The sequence below is a fragment of the Chiloscyllium plagiosum genome, unplaced genomic scaffold, assembly GCF_037043375.1.
Source record: "Chiloscyllium plagiosum isolate Xiang-an unplaced genomic scaffold, Cpla_swu_hap1 HiC_scaffold_17, whole genome shotgun sequence".
In the NCBI taxonomy this organism is placed as follows: domain Eukaryota; kingdom Metazoa; phylum Chordata; class Chondrichthyes; order Orectolobiformes; family Hemiscylliidae; genus Chiloscyllium; species Chiloscyllium plagiosum.
The window spans coordinates 7,546,902-7,566,335 of NW_028270155.1; the positions used below are offsets into that span (position 1 = coordinate 7,546,902).

Genomic DNA, 19,434 nt, shown 5'->3' on the forward strand with positions numbered 1-19,434 from the left:
TTACAAAAACCCAACAACATCTCTTCTCCCTCATGCAGCTGAGGAAATTTGGCATGACAGCCAATACCCTTGCCAACTTTTATAGGTAGACCATCGAGAGCATTCTGTCTGGATGTATCACTACCTGGTATGGCAACTGTACCATTCAGGATCGGACACGGTTACAGAGAGTGGTGAACTCAGCCCGGACAATCACAAAGGCCAACCTCCCATCTATAGAATCCATCTACCAGGCCCGCTATCAAGGAAGGGCCGCCAGCATTCTCAAAGATCCATCCCACCCTGGCAATGTTTTTCTACGACCTCTACCATCAAGAAGGTACAGAAGCCTGAATACACACACCAACCAGTTTCAAAACAGTTTCTATCCGACTGTTAGAACACTGAATGGACTCACAAACTCTTAGCATTCACCTGTACCTGTGTTTTTGTTTTTTGCCGCTGTTTACCTATTATTTACTTATCTATGCGATCTGCCTGTATTGCTTGCAAGACAAAGCTTTTCACTGTCCTCGGTACACATGACAATAAATTCAACTCAATTCCTTACTGACCCTCTGAAAAGCATCGCACCCAGGCCCATCCCTCTACTCTCCATTTCCAATCACTAATCCACCTCACTGGTACGTCCCTTGACACTAGGAGCAATTGAGCACGGCCAACCTACTTAACTACACACCTCTGAGCTGCAGGAGGAAACCCACACAGACACAGGGAGAACATGCAAACTCCATGCAGTCACCCAAGGGTAGAATTGAACCCAGGTCCCTGGTACTATGAGGCAGCAGTGCCAACCACTGAACCACCATGCCACCCCTCTAAACAGAAAGCCTGAAAAAATACTCAGGGTGACAGTCTTCATCTAAGGCAAGAGAGATAGTAAAAGAGAGAGAAAGAAAAGTTACTGTGTTGTGCTGAAGATCCTTTTTCCAAATTGTAAGATGTTGCAGATGAACAGTGATGTGATATCTGGGATTTGGGAATTGTTTCTTTCTAAACAACAATGCTATTAACCTTGATCTGATCTGCCTCTGTGATCTACTGTGGATGCAGTGGTAGGCTTTTAACCTTCAAAGGTTTTTTAATACCCAATGAGGTGATAATTATTTCTCTATAATTAGCTCTCTTAACCTAAGAGCTAGACATGAGCCACGTATTACTGAAATATTCAATAGATGCCTGTTACAGCTCTTGGTATCTTCACATATTACAATCACAGAGATTGCAGTCTCGGAAGGAGTGCTAAACAATTCAGTTACAGTACATTTTGCAAAGTATGTGATGTTGCTAGTAGCCACAGTAAGACAGAGACTGAAAGTTGTCTCTCGTTCATAAAATCTCAATTTAGGAAACAGCCAGAAATTAAGTAGTCTATCTTGTCATTTAGTTTAATTCAGATGATTTGTTGGAAATGCTGATTAGACCCAATATTTAAAGAAATAAGTTGGAAAAACGCAAGTCACCTTCGTAAAACACATTTACCAAAACACATTTACCAAAACACATAACCAAAACACATTTACCTCTGCTTTAAAAATAACATTGTCAAGTAATAACAATACATTAAATATTTTTAATACACTTCCCAGATTATTTTTCTTCTGTGGCCCTTTGGAAATTGTTGTGAGCATTGTGAGGAGTTAGAGGGTGAGGCTGTGAGAGCGATGACCTGTCTGTTAAAGTGGGGGAGAAGATGTTATAACTCAAGACAGAACTGTTATAACTCATTGCTGGTGAAAAGCTTGCCAGCTCATCATTTCAGCTTGTAACTCCACTTGGGACCCTAACCTTTTAAGCCCTGTCCTACTTCTTTCTCAGTATGTCACTGATCAAGAGAATTGAAATTCGGGCTTGGCAGATTTTTTTTCCTGTTTGTCAGTGTCGAAATGAGCAAAATGGATACCACACCCTACTATAAAACCAAGAACTGTGGCTGCTAGAAATCTCAAAAGCAAAAAACAGAATGTCAGGATCACTGGACCCAAAATGTTAGCTCTGCTTTCTCTCCAGCTATCAGACCTGCTGTGTTTCTCCAGCAATTTCTGTTTTTGTACCAAACCTGACAGTTTAATGGTATTCGAGGATCTGAACTCATTCACTTTGTTTCAATGCACACGCCATGAGGTACAGGAATAAAAGCAGAAATTCCCAGGCAATCGGGTGCACACTCCCCATTCCACCCAAAAATAAGTTGCTCCCTTGAGTGAGGCAAAAGAAGCAGTTACTGCTCGTATCCCATAAATATTTCTTTTAAAAATACTCTTAGAATTAGGACAAAGATGATGCTGAGTCTTCTGATTTATTATTGGCCTGGAATTTCACTCCAGCATTTTTTACTCCTTCTCCTGCTCTCAAAGAGTGCATGAAGAAACTCTTTCCCCACACAGATTTAGGGAGTTTAATTGCTTAAATCACTTTTCTCTGACGTGATGGAGCCTTATGTCAGTTACATGGAAACCAGCAAACAATCTGCTCTAAACCTGGTATACCTCCCAGAGCGTGCAGGAGATAGTGATGGGAGACTGTCTGTTTTATTAGATTGGCACCAGACCTCATGCTGCTTCGAGAGAGATAGAGAGCCATGTTCATTTACTTCATCGAATTTATTGTAGTCGCATTGTAGTACAGTGAACAACTTTGTTTTGTGCGCAGTACAGGCAGATCATAGTCAGCAAGGACATACAGATCATAGGGTGTTTAGATAGAGTAAGGCATCCAAGGTTACAGCTGTACAAAGCAAGATCAATATTATTTGAAGTTAGAGAGTCCATTCATCAGTCTAATAACAACAGGGAAGAAACTGTTCTTGAACCTGTTGATGCGTGTGTTCAAATTTATATATCTTCTACCTGATGGACAAGGTTGTAGGAGAGCATTACCGGGGTGCAAGGGGGTCTTTGGTGATGTTGGCAGCCTTTTCATGTCAAATGTAAGTGGACTCCATGGTTGGCAAGTTGGCTTCTGTGATGGTCTGGGCTGTGTTCACAACCTTCTGTCGTTCTTTACGGTCCTGAGCAGAGCAGTTGCCATACCAGGTCATTATGCACCCAGATAGTAAGCGTTGGTGAGGGTCCTTATAGACATGCTGAATTTCCTGAGCCACCTGAGAAAGACAAGGCTTTGTTGTACCTTCTTGACCCCGTTAAAGTATCCCCACAGCTCGGAACTGAACTGCATTTCTCTTATCGCCGTTCCTGACCTCAAAACGTTGCAAAATGCTTTGAAGCCAGGAAAGTGCTTTCAAATTGTAGGGATGGTGGCGATGTGCGAAGCTTTCTGCACAGCAAGATCCCACAAATCAACATCCGTCTCATTCACATTGGTTGAGGGCAGGCGGTGGCGTGGATACAGCTCCTCTTGAACGTAGTCTCCCAGAATTTCTGAGGTTCACCCACGAGGGCAAGGCAGGGCTTTGGTTTACCACCTCCTCTGCCAGCCAGCACCCTGTTCAATGCAGCACTGCTGTTATGCGCTGAAAGAATCTTGGAGTGGGATTTGAGTTGTGAATGCTGTGACTCAGAGGTGAGAGTGCTGCCCACAGAGCTACAGCTGACACCTGTGTACCTGTGCCACCCCCTCTCAGCCCATCACCCTGCTCTTTCCCTTCAACCTTGTTCCTCAAACTCCCTCGTAAATGTCACCATGTGCTTGACTTGTAAAAGAGGTCTCGAATTATCTATTCTGAGAACCCTTTACAATGCAAACAGAATTCTACCATTACAGTTTTAGTAGTGCTGCTCAGCCAGGTTTAGTAGCTGCAGTAAAACAGTGAGGAATCGAATGACAGATAAAACGTGTTAAATACTCTCAGGCTTGTTTTGCATAATTTAGTTTGAAGAGTGTTTTGTCTGTAGCTCACTGTGAAGCAAGATACAAAGGGGGAAAAATGCATCTGCCCGGATTTGTTTGGATGTGGGTGGGGATGGTAATTTTTGACCTGCCTCTCCCTGTTCCTGTTGGTAGGGGTAAGGGTGCAAATTTGGTGTCTCCACCTCAGGGCCATGACTTGTAGCGTGGAGCCGAGTGGATTCCTCACTGCTGGCTACCCCTTCACTCAGGATGGGGTTTATCGGCATTATGTTGGGAATCATGGGGAACAGGCAGTCTGCATTCCTTAAAGGCAGGCTGTCCATGTGAAAGGGAGACCAGCAACCTCTCACTCTCCACTCACTGCAACTTACCACCCGGCACCCCTTCCCCTTCCAAGTTCAGACGATATCCATGACTCCAAACTGCCCAGCCACTGCACCTCCAGGTGGATAAGGAGGAGAGAGGCGGTACAATAATGAAGTGGTCTTGTCATTTGATGTGACCCTCATTGACACCAGCTCAAACACTTGCACTGACTGGGACCAATACCTGTTGAACCACTGTGCATTAATGGACTGCAACCAGACTCTGGGGAAAGGATAGACTGTTTGAGAGCTGACTAGAAACATAGAATCATAGAAAATAGGAGCAAGAGGAGGTCATTTGGCCTTTTAAATCTACTCCACCATCATGGCTAAAAGTCGCACGACCCCCAATTATAGCCCAACAGGTTTATTATAAATTAAAAGCATTCGGACTGCTGCAGGTGCATTGAGAGAGGACACACCGACACCACGTATATAGGCAGAGATCAATTGGTGTAAGTGGGGTGAATGACCATCCAACGCAGTCCCTTGTTCCTGCTTTCTCCCCATATCTTTTGATCCCTTTAGCATGAAGAATTACAACTAACCCCTTCTTGAAACCTTCAGTCTTTTAACTTCAGCCACTCTCTGTGGGAGAGAGCTCCACTGGCTTCCCATTCTCTGAGTTTCTCCTCACCCCAGCCTTAAAAGGGCTCCCCTCTATCGTGAGATGTGACCCCTGGTTCTGGATTCCCGGCCATTGAGGACATTGTTTCTGCATTCATCCAGTCTAGTCTTGTTAGAATTTTACATGTTCCTGTATGGTCCCCCCTCATTGCTCTAAACTCCAGTGCACATAGTCCTTACCGAGTCAGTCTCTCTTCTTACATCAGTACTCCACCCTGTAAAACTTTGATTCATTCATGGATTGAAGGTGTCATTGGCTGGGCCCAGTATTTATTGTCCATCCCTAATTGCCCAGAGGGCAGTTAAAAGTCAACCACATTGCTGTAGGTCTGGAGTCACATGTAGACCAGACCAGGTAACGAGGGAAGTTTCCTTCACTAAAGGACATTAGTGAACCAGAAGGGGGTTTTTCAACAATCAACTTATGGTCATGAGAATCTTAATTCCAGACAATTATTGAATTCCAATTCCACCATCTGCTGAGGCAAGATTTGAACCTGGGTCCCCAGAATATTGCTTCGGTCTCTGGATTAACGATCCAGTGATAACTCCATGAGACCACCGCCTCCCTTGTTGCACTGCCTCTGTTGCCAGATCATCCTTCCTCAGGTAAGGAGACCAGAACTGCACACAATCCTCCAGGATGTGGTCTTAACAAGGTAACTGCAGCAAGGCATCCTTGTTCTGCCATCAATCTTCTCCTTAAGAAGCCCAACATACCTTTTACCATCTTCACTGCCTGCTGCACTTGCATGTTTAACACTGAAGTCACAGAAGCTTTCTGCTGCAGAGGACCTTGATGGGACAGGACATGGAAAACAGCGAGGAGCATGCATGCTGAGATGATGACTGCATTGGCTGCATTACCCAAGCTTCTCCTGTCACTGTCTCTGTAGCCTCTGGAGGGGGCTATACAGAATGACCTCACTAGTCTGCTTCATGTGAGCTGCCTATCAGCTTTATTCATCAAACTCCTTCATCATATTCTGCTATTCCTTTCTCATTTGTCTTCCTGGCTAACATTCCTTTAGTGGACTTAGCTACTCCCCTCAACTATTCCTGAAATAGCGCATTTTCTCTTTAAAGTTATTAGTGGCGATCTTATATTCCTGATCCTTAGATTTGGAGTGTTCAACTTAGAGTCATAGAGATATGCAACACGGAAATAGACCCTTCAGTCCAAAACATCCACGCCGACCAGATATCCTAACCTCATTTAGTGCCATTTGCCAGCACTTGGCCCATATCCCTCTAAATCCTTCCTAATCATATACTCATCCAGATACCTTTTAAATGTTGCAATTGTGCCAGCCTCCACCACTCCCTCTGGCAGCTCATTCTATACACACACCACCCTCTGCATGAAAAAGTTGCCCCTTAGATCCCTTTTAAATCTTTCCCCTCTCACCCTAAAACTATGCCCTCTTGTTCTGGACTCCTCCAACCGAATGAAAAGACCTTGTCTATTTATCCTATCCAAGCCCCTCATTATGTTATAAACCTCTATAAGGTCACCCCTCAGCCTCCGACGCTCCAGGGATAACAGCCCCAGCCTATTCAGCCTCTCCCTATAGCTCAAACCCTTGATTTTCTCTAAGTCCATCCTAGTAAATTCTTCCACAAAGATTAACTTGTGTTGATTAAATCATCTCAATGCCTTTTGCATCCTGGTGAACTGCAATTTGAAGTCAAGTATAGCAATTATACTTGGTGTAGTACAACATCCTGTGTTTATGTAGCATTTCTGATACAAACATATGAATTAGGAGCAGGCAGTGACCATGTGGCCCTCAAACCAGCTTTACCGTTCAGTGAAATCGTCACTGATCTGATTATTTTGTTTTGATTTGATTTATTTGATTAATTTAATATTGTCACCTGTACCGAGGTAGAATGAAAAGTGCATAATGTCATTATGCTCTGGTACCATCTTGGATTTCAAATAAATTACTGAATTAATTGTTTAAATGGTAAAGTACTGAATGCTATGATATTAAATGGATGTTACTGAAACTGGAACAGCTTCAGAAGTTCCATCTTTCTCACTCCTTAGATTTCAGTCACTCTGACTCTCTGGTCTCTGTTGTCCAATATTGTCCCCTAAAGTCCTGGCAATGTGTTCCTTTCTCTACCACCATTCCTGCTTACCTGGATAGCCTTTCAACTCCTTACTTATCCAGAATCTGTTTGTACTTTAACATGCTTCAAAAACTCTGCCTTAACTGCTTTCCTACAGTGAGAGTTCCAAACAATTGAAAGAAAGCTCTCTCCTCTCTGTCTCTGTCCGCAGATTAGTAAACCATGATGCTCAGTTCTAGATGCTCCCATGCTCCACCGTCTCCATACCCACCCTGCCAAGAACCCTCAGGATCCTATATGTGTCAATTGAGTCATCTCTTACTCTTCTGAATTCCCACCAATACAAGCCCAGTCTAGAACATAGAGGACACAGAACATTACAGCAAAGTACAGGCCCTTCAGCCCTTGATGTTGCTCCAACCTGTGGAGCCTATCTAACCTACACTATTGAATTTTCATCCATATGTTTATCCAATGATATTTTAAATGCCCTTAAAGTTGGCGAGTCTACTACTGTTGCAGGCTGGCCATTCCATGCCCTTACTACTCTCCGAGTAAGGAAACTACCTCTGACATCTGTCCTATATCTATCACCCCTCAGTTTAAAGCTATGTCCCCTCGTGCTAGCCATCGCCATCTGAGGAAAAAGGCTCTCACTGTCCACCCTATCTCACCCTCTGATTATCTTATATGTCTCAATAAAATCGCCTCTCAACTTGTTTCTCTCTAACAAAAACAGCCCTCAAGTCCCTCAACCTTTCCTAGTGGGCGGCACGGTGGCACAGTGGTTAGCACTGCTGCCTCACAGCGCCAGAGACCCGGGTTCAATTCCCGACTCAGGCGACTGACTGTGTGGAGTTTGCACCTTCTCCCCGTGTCTGCGTGGGTTTCCTCCGGGTGCTCCGGTTTCCTCCCACAGTCCAAAGATGTGCGGGTCAGGTGAATTGGTCATGCTAAATTGCCCATAGTGTTAGGTTAAAGGGGTAAATGTAGGGGTATGGGTGGGTTGCGCTTCGGCGGGTCGGTGTGGACTTGTTGGGCCGAAGGGCCTGTTTCCACACTGTAAGTAATCTAATCTAAAAAAAAAGACCTTCCCTCCATACCAGGCAACATTCAAGTAAATCTCATCTGAATCTTTTCCAAAGCTTCCACATCCTTCCTGTATTGCAGTGACCAGAACTGTACACAATACTCCAAATGTGACCGCACCAGAGTTTTGTACAGCTGTAACATAACCATGTGGCTCCGAAACCCAGTCCCTCTACTAATAAAAGCTAACTCACCGTATGCCTTCTTAACAACCCTGTCAACTTGGGTGGCAACATTCAGGGATAATATTCAACATTTCCTCACAAGGTAACGAGTCTGGATATTAGTGTGGTAAACCTCAGCTGAACTGTTTCTAATGCACTCAGATTCTTCCTTAAATAAAGAGAGGAGTACTCCACATGTGCTCTCCCCATGCCCTTTTTATTGCACTCTAGCCTCCCCATTTCACAGGTGAACTATCACATAACCTTTGACACCAAGTCTTGTGAGGACATTGGCCACCATGCGCACCAAGGTCGGAATGATCAAGGTTGTTAAATCCTGAGGAGACTGCAACTGGAGAGAGCCAGGCATTTCAGAGTGTTATTGGGTTGTGGTGGAAGAGGCCACTACCTACACATCCTCCCTTCCCCTCCACTGTCAGCATTCCACAGGCACCACGCTCTCCCTGACACCCTGGGTCACTCCTTCATCGTTCCAAATGCTAGCTCACTCCCACGCGGCACTTTGTAAAAGGTACAGCACTTGCCCGTTCACCTCCTCCTTCATCACTGTCCAATTGCCCAGTCACACCTTCCAAGTGAAACAGTGTTTCATTTGTACTTCTTTCAATTCAGTCTACTGCATTCACTGCTCATGACGTGGTCTCCTCTACATTGGTGAGACCAAACACAAACTAGGTTCCCACTTTGTGGAACACCTCTGCTCTGACCACAGGAATAACCATTGACTTCCCAGTTGCTTGCCATTTCAGTAAAATCACTGTGCCCTTGTGTTAACAATTCTGTCCTGGACCTCCTGCAATGTTCCAGTGAGATTCAACACAAGCAAAAGAAGCAACACCTCATTTTCTGTTCAGGCACTTTACAGACTCAAAGTTTGTAATTCCAGAACTTCAGAACTTGTCTGCTGTGCACTTCTCTTATCATGTCTCCCTTCCTCCAAATCCCCTACTCGCTCCTCCCCCCACCCCCCCAACAACCATCCACAGTCTTGTCCTGTTCATGGCTGGTTGACTTTACTCTTATTTGGGAGAAAGTGAGGACTGCAGATGCTGGAGACTCAGAGCCGAAAAGTGTGGTGCTGGAAAATCACAGCAGGTCAGGCACCATCCGAGGAGCAGGAGAATCAATGAAGGGCTTATGCCCAAAACCTCGACTCTTCTGCTCCTCGGATGCTGCCTGACCTGTGTGCTTTTCCCGCATCACACTTTTCGACTCTTAGTAGGGAGAACCAGTCCTGATCTTTTCAGAGTTAATTTACCCCCATTTTACATCTCTTTTTCTCCACCTTTAATGAGCCCTTAGTCTTTTGAACTGGGCATCCACACCATACGTTTCTTTTGCTCCTCCTCCCTGTCTCTCACAAGTCTTAAAAAAAAGCCTGCTGATGATCTCCAGCCGTGCTCTGTGTGCGGGAAAGGCTATTGGCCCAAGTCATCAAATCTAGTTCAAAGGGGATGGCGTTTGAAATGGTTTAAGGAGTGAATTGCATAATTTAGGCTCAAAGGAGCTAAGGACATGGACACCAGTGGTGGAGCAACTAAAGTTGTGAATGGTGTAAAGGCTGGAAATGGAGAAATATAGACATGTTGGAAAATTACACGACTAGAGGAGCTTACAGAGAGATGGAGGGACTTAGAAGCAAGGATGAGGAGGAGTCAATGTAGCTCAATAGATATGGGAATGATAAACACACAGGACTTGGTGCATGTCAGCAGCAGCAGAATTTTGGATGACCTGGAACTTACAGAAGATGACTAGCATGCCAGTAGTGCATTGGAATAATTAAGCCTGGTGTTAAATAATATCTTGGAGGAGGGAAAATTTAATGGTAACTTAGTTTGTGGTTATTGACGCGTACATAACATGTTCATCTTCTGCAGATTGTTTGCATCTATTTGTGACACGGGTACAGACAGAGCATCATGTTCAGCAACTCACCTGAAGGTTATGATTTCCACCAAAGCAGCATACCTTCAGAATTGGAATGACCCTCTGTGATTCAGTGCCCGAGTCGTGGTGTGTGTGTGAATCGATAAACATTTGCCACAAAAGGACGGGCTGAGGGTGACACCTGAGAAACCTCAGCGGTCAGGAAGGAATAAAGATGGCTTAACAACATTGTGAACAACCTCTGAGTGGGTTCCACTGCTCAATGAATCAATCTGTCTATCAACTTTACTCACCTGTTCATATGCCGTGACTCCTGAAATCATCACAAGAACATCTCATGGTTTTGAAAAGTCTAGTTGCTCCTCAGCAATCAATCTTTTTTTGGGGGAATGATGTCCAAATTTTCACTGGCCTCTGTGTGGGAATGTGCTACCTAGCTTCTCTCCTGAAGCCAGCTCCAATTTTCAGATTTTGTTGCCTTGTTCTTGATTTTCTAATCTTGAGGAAATGTATTCTGCTTTCCTACCTTCTGAATCCTTTGAACATTATTAACATTTGTACAGATCACCCCCTCTGTCCTTTATAGTCAAGGGGATATAAAACAAGGTCCATTCAACTTGCCTTTGTAATTTACCAGACCCGAAACGTTAACTCCTGATTTCTCTTCACAGATGCTGAGCTTTACCATGAATTCGTATTTTTGTTGCTTGTAATTGACTAACTATTTGATGTTAATTATCCATGTCAAACAAATACTGGGGAATGACTATCTTCGCCAAGAGAGAAACTAGCCACTGGCAAAAAAATGATACTGAATACTCTGCTATCAACATCCTGAGGACTACCATTGACCAGAAACTGAAGTGGGCTAGTTATATAAATACTGTGGCTACAGGAGCAGGTCAGAGTCTAGGAATCTGCAGTGAGTTACTCACCTCCTGACTCCCCAAAGCCTGTCCACCATCTACAAGGTACAAGTCAGGGGTGTGATGGAATACTCCCCACTTGCCTGGATGAGTGCAGTTCCAACAAAACTCAAGAAGCTCAACACCATCCAGGACAAAGCAGCCACTTGGCTGGCACCACACCCTTCCCATATATCTCTCCACCCCCGAGGCTCCCAGCTGCATTCCTGATGAAGGGCTTTTGCCTGAATCATAGGATGCTGCCTGACCTGCTGTGCTTCTGCAGCACCACTCTAATCTTGACTCTGATCTCCAGCATCTGCATTACCTACCTCCACCTACTACATCCACAAGCATCCACTCCTAACACCACTGTGTACTATCTACAATGCGCACTACAGAAATTCACCAAAGGCCATCAGACAGCACCTTCCAAACCCTCAGTCACTTCCATCTAGAAGGACAAGGGCAGCAGATACACGGGAACACTACCATGTGCAAATTCCCCAGCAAGGCATTCACCGTCCCTGACATAGAAATATATTGTCGTTCCTTGACTGCCGCTGGATCAAGATCCTAGAATTCCCTCCCTAAGGGCTTATGGGTCTACCTACAGCACATGGACTGTACCGGTTTAAGAAGGCAGTTCACCCCCACTTTCTCAGTGAGGGAGAAACAGTAAACGCTGCCCCTACCAGTGAACCCCACATCCCATGAGCGAATAACAAAATGTGTAGGTGCAATGCTGCTGAATCTGTGTTGTAACTACCCACCCCTTCACCATCTCCCACTTGTAAAGTCACCTCTCCTGCCTAAGAACAGTGCCCAGAACTGAACATAGTTTATCCAGCTGATCTTTGACTTGAGATGTTCTACTACTTGAGCATGATCTCCTCACTTCTGTAGTCCAGCTTCTTCGAAATAAAGACCAAAATGCAAAGAGAGCTGGATAAAACAGGAGGAATCCCTATTCTTGAAGGGATCTGATTGCAGTGGAGAGATTTACCAGGATGTTGCCTGGGCGAGAGAGTTTCAGTTCGGGAGAGGGATTGGACCGACTGGCTTTGTTTTCCTTAGAGCAGAGGAGACTAAGAGGGGATATGATTGAGATGTAGAAAATGATGAGGGGCGTGGGTAGGGTAGACTGGAAAGATCGATGACTGAGGGAGTAGGCAGGAGGTTTCGAGGGGATGTGAGGAAAATCTTTTTCACCCAGAGTGTGGTGGGAATCTGGACCTCACAGCCTGTAGAGGTGGTATGGAAATAAACCCTCAAAACATCAAAGAAGTATTTAGGTGTGCACTTGTGATGTCGAGACATGTGGACCAAGTGCTGGAAAATAGAGTTAAAGTAGTTAGATCATTGCTTTCACCAGTACAGGCTCAATGGCTGAAGGTCCTTTTTCTGTGCTGTAGATCCCAATGATGTGTTACACTGGATCAACCCTACTTGTGTGGATGCAGTGCTTCTTTTGGCAAGAAGGCATGTCTCATATATAGAGGTGGTGATTGAAATCTCACTGAGATGGGTTGTTAGCTCTGCGCGTCAGAACTGGGAAGAGAATTTGCGTTTTTTTATTAAAATGAGGTATTCCCTTGTCTGGGATTGGATGGTCAGCTGGTGAATAAAACAATCTTGGAAAGAGCTGCAGAGAGAAAAACAGACAAGGACAAATTGGACAAACTTCAAACATTGGGAATCTCTTTCGGAATTATCAAAACATATAGTAAAAGAAAGGAAATTTTCAGCTTTGTCCACATGATGAGATCATTTGAAAAAAAAAATCTCGTTTTAACAAGGAGTCATAATGATGTGTATATGGATACATGATACTTACCCCTCGTTAAAAGGTGTTATAACAGTCTGATACACTCTTTAAAAAAGTGTCCCTTCTTTAAAGGAGTCATAATGGTGTTCTCCCACTTTAAAAGGGGTTAGAATAATGATACTGTTTCTTTTAAAGAGGTCATTCCAGTGAGACCCACTTTAAAAGGGATCATCAAGATGTGGTCTGTGTTTAAAAGGGTTTGTCATGGTGAGACCCACTTTAAAAAGGGTCATAATGATGGGATCCATTTCAAAAGGGATCATATTGGTGAGTCTCCCTCTTTACAGGGGATCATAATTGTGGGACCCACTTTAAAAAAAGTCATCATGGTGAGACACACTTTAAAAGGATCCTGAATGTTGAATCTTTCTCAATGGGCACTGATCATGAGACTCTTCCTATGAAAGGGTTCCTGACAGTGAGCCTCTGTTAAGTGAATGGTCAGCAAGCTGTGGTCAGTAACGCCAAGGTGTGTGTTTTGTTTTTGCAGCTCCACACAGATCTGGACAGCGGAGGGGGGAAGATCAGGTACATCCTGTCAGGTGAAGGTGCAGGGACAATCTTTGTTATCGATGAGAAAACAGGGAACATCCACGCAACGAAAACGCTGGACCGAGAGGAACGCGCTGAATACACGCTGATGGCACAAGCTGTGGACCGGCTAACAAACAAACCTTTGGAGCCTCCCTCTGAGTTCATTGTGAAAGTCCAGGACATTAATGACAACCCTCCTGAATTCTTGACTGGACCTCATCATGCCACAGTCCCAGAGATGTCGAATGTGGGTAGGTAGCATCAGTTTGTGTGAAAGGTGACAGTGTAAGTTTGTTCTTTATTCATTTTGATCTGCCCTTGTTCATTATTACGCAAATATATTATTCACTTACTAGATTCTCATTCATCAGTCCACATTTTCCGATCGGTACTGGTTCATTATTGTACTCAGTAATTTTTGCATTTATTACAATACTCATCTTTCTATGCTCAATTGATAGTCATTCAATATTCTACTCACTCTGTTCAATTATTTATTCATTGCTGTCAGCATTTGGTAGTCTATATATTCATTACTCCTCAGTCTACTCTTCATTCATTCCTGTACCTAACTGTGACTGTGTCTGTTTGTTACAACACTCCTTTGTTGCAGTGCTTATTTATTACTGCACTCGATCCTATTCTCATCAACCATACACCGTCTTTGATTTAACCCGCAGCTTGTCCATTGTCCACGATTAGCTGAGCAGAAATGTCTTCGCAAATAAATATTGGAAAATCAAAGCACTTGCCTTCAGCCCTTGCAGCAATCTCTGTTTCCTAGTCACTGATTCCATCCCTCTCTCTGTGAGACTGCAACCATTCAATCCTGACCTGAATTCACTCAATTACCCAAACAGCCTGTAGCATTGCCTAGATTTGATCTCCAACATCTGCAGTCCTCACTTTATCCCATATCCAATCCTTGACAGTCTGTCTGCTTCTGAAACTCTTCTCAATGCTTTTGTTACGTCTGGACTTCACCGTTCCAATGCTGAGCCATGAACTATATCCAAAGTTTTGAGCCACAAGAGATGAAGGTGACTCAAGAAAGGACATAAAGTCACAATTAGATCCACCATGATCTTACTGGATGGCAGAACAGAGACCAAATGATTTTGTGCACTCATAGTGACCATGAAACCAAATATTCCAGGTGAATATCTACCATCCTTAACTAGTTTGGCCTACATGTGACTCCAGAACCACAGTGATTCTGAAGTAGCTGAGCAAACCTTCACCTCAGGGGAGTTAGGGAAGGGTGACAGATGCTGGCCTTGCCAATAGCAGACACATCCCGTGAAAGAATAAAGAAGAGAGAAACCACAATCAATTTCCATGTCACACTTTACAAAACCAGACAGATGTGACATAGAATCTCAATGCATCGAATCGCAATCCAATTTTCCGGGGTCAGTTGAACGAAGACTTAATCAGACACAGAGTAGCCTCAAGAGTAGTGTCAACATTTTCAGGAACATGTAGACTCACAGAACTCTTCCAGCCTGTTGCAGGCGTTGAGTGTCTCTCCATGTTTGGTAGTGGAAGGTAAGAGTCATGTTTGAATCAGTGGTGTATAAAGATTTTGAATCTGAAAAGGATATTGAGTGGGGAGTGGGATAAGTTTTAGATTTTCTGGGGCACAGCCACAATCAGGATGGTTTCTGACCTTCTTCCTCAGTCAGAGTGCTGGAGAGTGAACAATGGGAACATCACAGATTTACTTTAGTTGGCACCCTTCTGAGCTAGGAATGAGGTAAACTGCAAGGCAGTGGAGAGGGAGTGTCACTTTGTTTCCGATATACACTTTAGGCTCTGGTCAGACCACATTTAGAGTAGTGTGAGCAATTTTGGGCCCTATAGCTCAGGAAAGATATATTGGCCCTGGAGTGGGCCCAGAGGAGGTTCACAAGAATGGTCCCAGGAATGGAAGGCTTAACATGTGAGGAATGTTTGAGGACTCTGGGACTTTACTTGGTGAAGTTTAGAAGGATGAGGGGGATCTGATTGATTCTTACAGAATGCTGAGAGGCCTAGACAGGGTTGACGTTGGGAAGATGTTTCCATTGGCAGGAGAGATGAGGACCTGATGGCACAGCCTTACGGTAAAGGGAAGACCTATTAGAACGGAGATAAGGAAAAACCTCTTCAGCCAGAGAGTGGTGAATCTGTGGAATTCACTGCCACAGAAGGAGGCCAGGTTATTGCATTTATTTAAAACAAAGATAGGTAAGTTATGGATTGCCAATGGGGTCAAAGGTTATGGGAAGAAAGTGGAAAATGGGGTTGAAAAACCTATCAGCCATGCTTGAATGGTGGAGCAAACTCGATGGGCCAAATGGCTTAATTCCTACTCCTATGTCTTATAGTCTTTAGCTGTGAATACAGGAGATGTCAGCATCATTCAGTAGGTTGGGCTGCATCTGTGGAGAGAGGGAAGAAAGGGTTCGCAGCTGGAATTTAACCAAACCTTTACTGATGAGCTAGCAGACAGATGGTGCCCAATATCTTCTCAAAATCATGTTGTTTTACTGCATTGGCTGGTGGCTCTCTGGGAGATCAATTGATTTGCTTAACTGGTTTACAAAGGCTCTTCCAACATACGGAGGCAGATTGCCTGCAATGCAGAGCGGCTTCTTATTGGCTCCAACTTGCTTTCCACCAAAATATCAATATGTTTCTACTTCCCTTCATGGATGGACGTTTTACCCGCTTCTCAAACTCCTCCTTCACCCAGAAATGTCCTGTTAATGCTGTTTCTTTCTCTACAGATGCTGCCAGACCCGCTGAGCTTCCCCAGCAGTTACACTTTGAGCCTCCAAACTTGCTTCCATGCTATAGTAGTCCGGGGAGTGTTTAATGATATCCTGCATTGCAATGGGTATAAATTCTCATTTCCAAGCATTGACGTTGCTCAGCTCAATACATAAAATCAATTGTTAAAAGTGCTGTAAACACTTAATTAGCTCCTGACAATACCTGAATGATACAGATTTACAGCAGCAGTTTTCAAACCGAAGACACACATCAGCCAGATTGGTGAACCCGTGAGCATGATAATATGTAGTCTTTACAAAGTACGGGGAAGCTAATCCTGCCTCTCAACATGTTCTGATTGATGCTTATCCCTCAGGTTTTCTCTCTGTGCAGTATAGGTATCGCATAAGAGTTACTGATTTATATTAAGATGCCAATATAGATCATGCCTCAAGAACATCCTCAGGCACTAAGTGTGGTCACGTGAGATCAGCACTCCTGTGACTTATACACTTAATGGTAAGGTCCTAGGGAGTGTTGCTGAACAAAGTGACCTTGGAGTGCAGGTTGTTTAGTTCCTTGAAAGTGGAGTCACAGGTAGAAAGGATAGTGAAGAAGGCGTTTGGTATGCTTTTCTTTATAGGTCAGAATATTGAGTACGGGAGTTGGGAGGTCATGTTGCGGCTGTACAGGACATTGGTTAGGCCACTGTTGGAATATTGCGTGCAATTCTGGTCTCCTTCCTATCAGAAAGATGTTGTGAAACTTGAAAGGGTTCAGAAAAGATTGTTACAAGGATGTTGCCAGGGTTGGAGGATTTGAGCTTTAGAGAGAGGCTGAATAGGCTGGGGCTGTTTTTCCTGGAGCATCGGAGGCTGAGGTGTGACCTTATAGAGGTTTATAAAATCATGAGGGGCATGGATAGGATAAATAGACAATGTATTTTCCCTGGGGTGAGGGAGTCTAGAACTAGAGGGCATAGGTTTAGGGTGAGAGGAGAAAGATATTAAAGAGACTAAGGGGCAACTTTTTCACACAGAGGGTGGTACGTGTATGGAATGAACTGACAGAGGAAGTGGTGGAGGCTGGTACAATTGCAACATTTAAAAGACATCTGGATGGGTATATGAATAAGAAGGGTTTGGAAGGATATGGGCCGGGTGCTGGCAGGTGGGGCTAGATTGGGTTGGGATATCCGGTCGGCATGGACAGGTTGGACCGAAGGGTCAACTTCCATGCTGTACATCTCTATGACTCTATGACTGTATGACTGAACAGGCTTAATTCAATACAGCTATGCACAGAGGATAGTAAGCAAGGTTATCTTATCAGGAACTTGACAGACCCATGCTTCAGTTCTATTTCAAATGAAAACAGAAAGTGCTGGAGAAACTCAGCAGGCTTGGCAGTATCTGGGGAGAGAGAAATAGAGTTAACCTTTCAAGCCTGTTATGTCTCTCCTTCAGAACTGTTTCCAGTTCCATTTGATCTGACGTCACTGTAATGTAACATATTTGGCATAATCTCAAGATTTGCAGCCTCTCTCGATGCCAGTATTATCCTTGTAAGATGTCTTCACATCCCTTTTAAAGTGCTGACAGTTGTGTACCTGGTGTCGTTAGCCATAGGTTTTATAACAAAACACTTGCACCACAACATTGACAGCTCAAGGTACAGGCTTCTGACAGCGTGATGAATGGGAAGGCTCAGGTTTGGATGCTGCGCACTCTTTCATGTGCTGTCTCCATTTATCACTCCCTCGCTGCCTTTGACAATGAGATCATCTCCATCTCTTTCAGGAACCTCTGTCATTCAAGTCACAGCCACGGACGCCGATGACCCATCTTACGGGAACAGTGCCCGGCTGGTGTATAGCATTCTCGAGGGTCAGCCTTACTTCTCAGTCGAACCTCAGACAGGTATGAGCATCACTCTTTAATATGTGCAGAGTGGTGGAAGAGCTGAGCGGACTGTTGAAATTCATCTCACAATGCGGTTGAATTACAAGACGAAGCTTCACTTCAGCAGTACAGATGATTTGCTCAAGATTTATAGATTGCCAACCCTGAATGAATATATTCCAGGAGGTTTTCATCGCTTAACTCCATTCTCCAACATTTCGATAACAGCCAAATGGGTTCAAAGAAAGTACCCCTTATTTTCATCCTGCTACGAGTTTTCTCCTGCCTGTTGGATGCAGCACGTTCCTGGTCGGTAACCTTTAATTCCAGGGGTTGTCAGGATAATTTTAAAGGTTTAGCAAACCCCAGGCAGAACACATCTGGAATGCTGCATTCAAGTCTTGGCCAATAAACCTGGGAAAGGATGGAATAGCTTTGGAAGATAACCAGTGTAGAATCACTGTAAGAATATCAAAGATAATTTATGAGGACAGATTGCATAAACTTGACTTGATTAGATTAGATTACATTACAGTGTGGAAACAGGCCCTTCGGCCCAACAAGTCCACACCGACCCGCCGAAGCGAAATCCACCCATACCCCTATATTTACCCCTTACCTAACACTACGGGCAATTTAGCATGGCCAATTCACCTGACCCTGCACATCTTTTGGACTGTGGGAGGAAACCGGAGCACCCGGAGGAAACCCACGCAGACACGGGGAGAACGTGCAAACTCCACACAGTCAGTCGCCTGAGGCGGGAATTGAACCCGGGTCTCTGGCGCTGTGAGGCAGCAGTGCTAACCACTGTGCCACCGTGCCGCCCACTGGTGGCAAGACTTTAAAGGGAATGGTAGAGCAGTGCTAATGTTACTGGACTAGTTCAAATGGAAATGAATTCAAATTCTATCATGATGACAAGAGAAATAAATCAGGAATACCATGCTAGTTTCATTATTAATGATCATGCATGTTGTGTTATGCCTCATGGTCAGTATGCCTTTTACATTCACAGTATGTCAGCATGCCTTTAGTAGTTAGGCTCATGATGTCTTTTCCATCATTGTGCACTCCTTATGTCTATAGGTCTCAGACTCAATAAAATACCTATAGCTATGGAAACAGGCCATTTGGCCCAACAATCCACACTGACTCTCCAAAGAGCATCCCACCTACACTAATTCTCCTACTCTGTCGCTGTAATCTTGGATTTCCCATGGCTAGCACACCTATCCCTGAATACAAGAGATAATTTAGCATAGTCAATCCACCTGGACTGTGGGACGAAATGAGAGCACCCACAGGAAACCCACACTGACACAAGGAGAACGTGCAAACTCCACATAGACAGTTGCCTGAGGCTGGAGTTGAACCCAGATCCCTGGCGCTGTGAGGCAGTAGTGCCAACCACTGAGTCACCATGCCATCTGACTTCAGCTTAACTGGGGCCACTTGTAACAT

The 19,434-nt window shown here is 44.3% G+C and overlaps 1 protein-coding gene across 2 annotated transcripts in view; it reads left to right on the forward strand.

Moving 5' to 3' along the window:
• Positions 1-19,434, forward strand: part of LOC122558218 (cadherin-11) — a 243,136-nt gene that overhangs the window by 138,257 nt on the left and 85,445 nt on the right. For both annotated transcript variants that reach the window (XM_043706549.2, XM_043706546.2), the window contains exons 4-5: positions 13,269-13,563; positions 17,869-17,988. In XM_043706549.2, the coding sequence (XP_043562484.1) occupies positions 13,269-13,563; positions 17,869-17,988 (415 nt within the window). The remainder of the gene's footprint in view (positions 1-13,268; positions 13,564-17,868; positions 17,989-19,434) is intronic.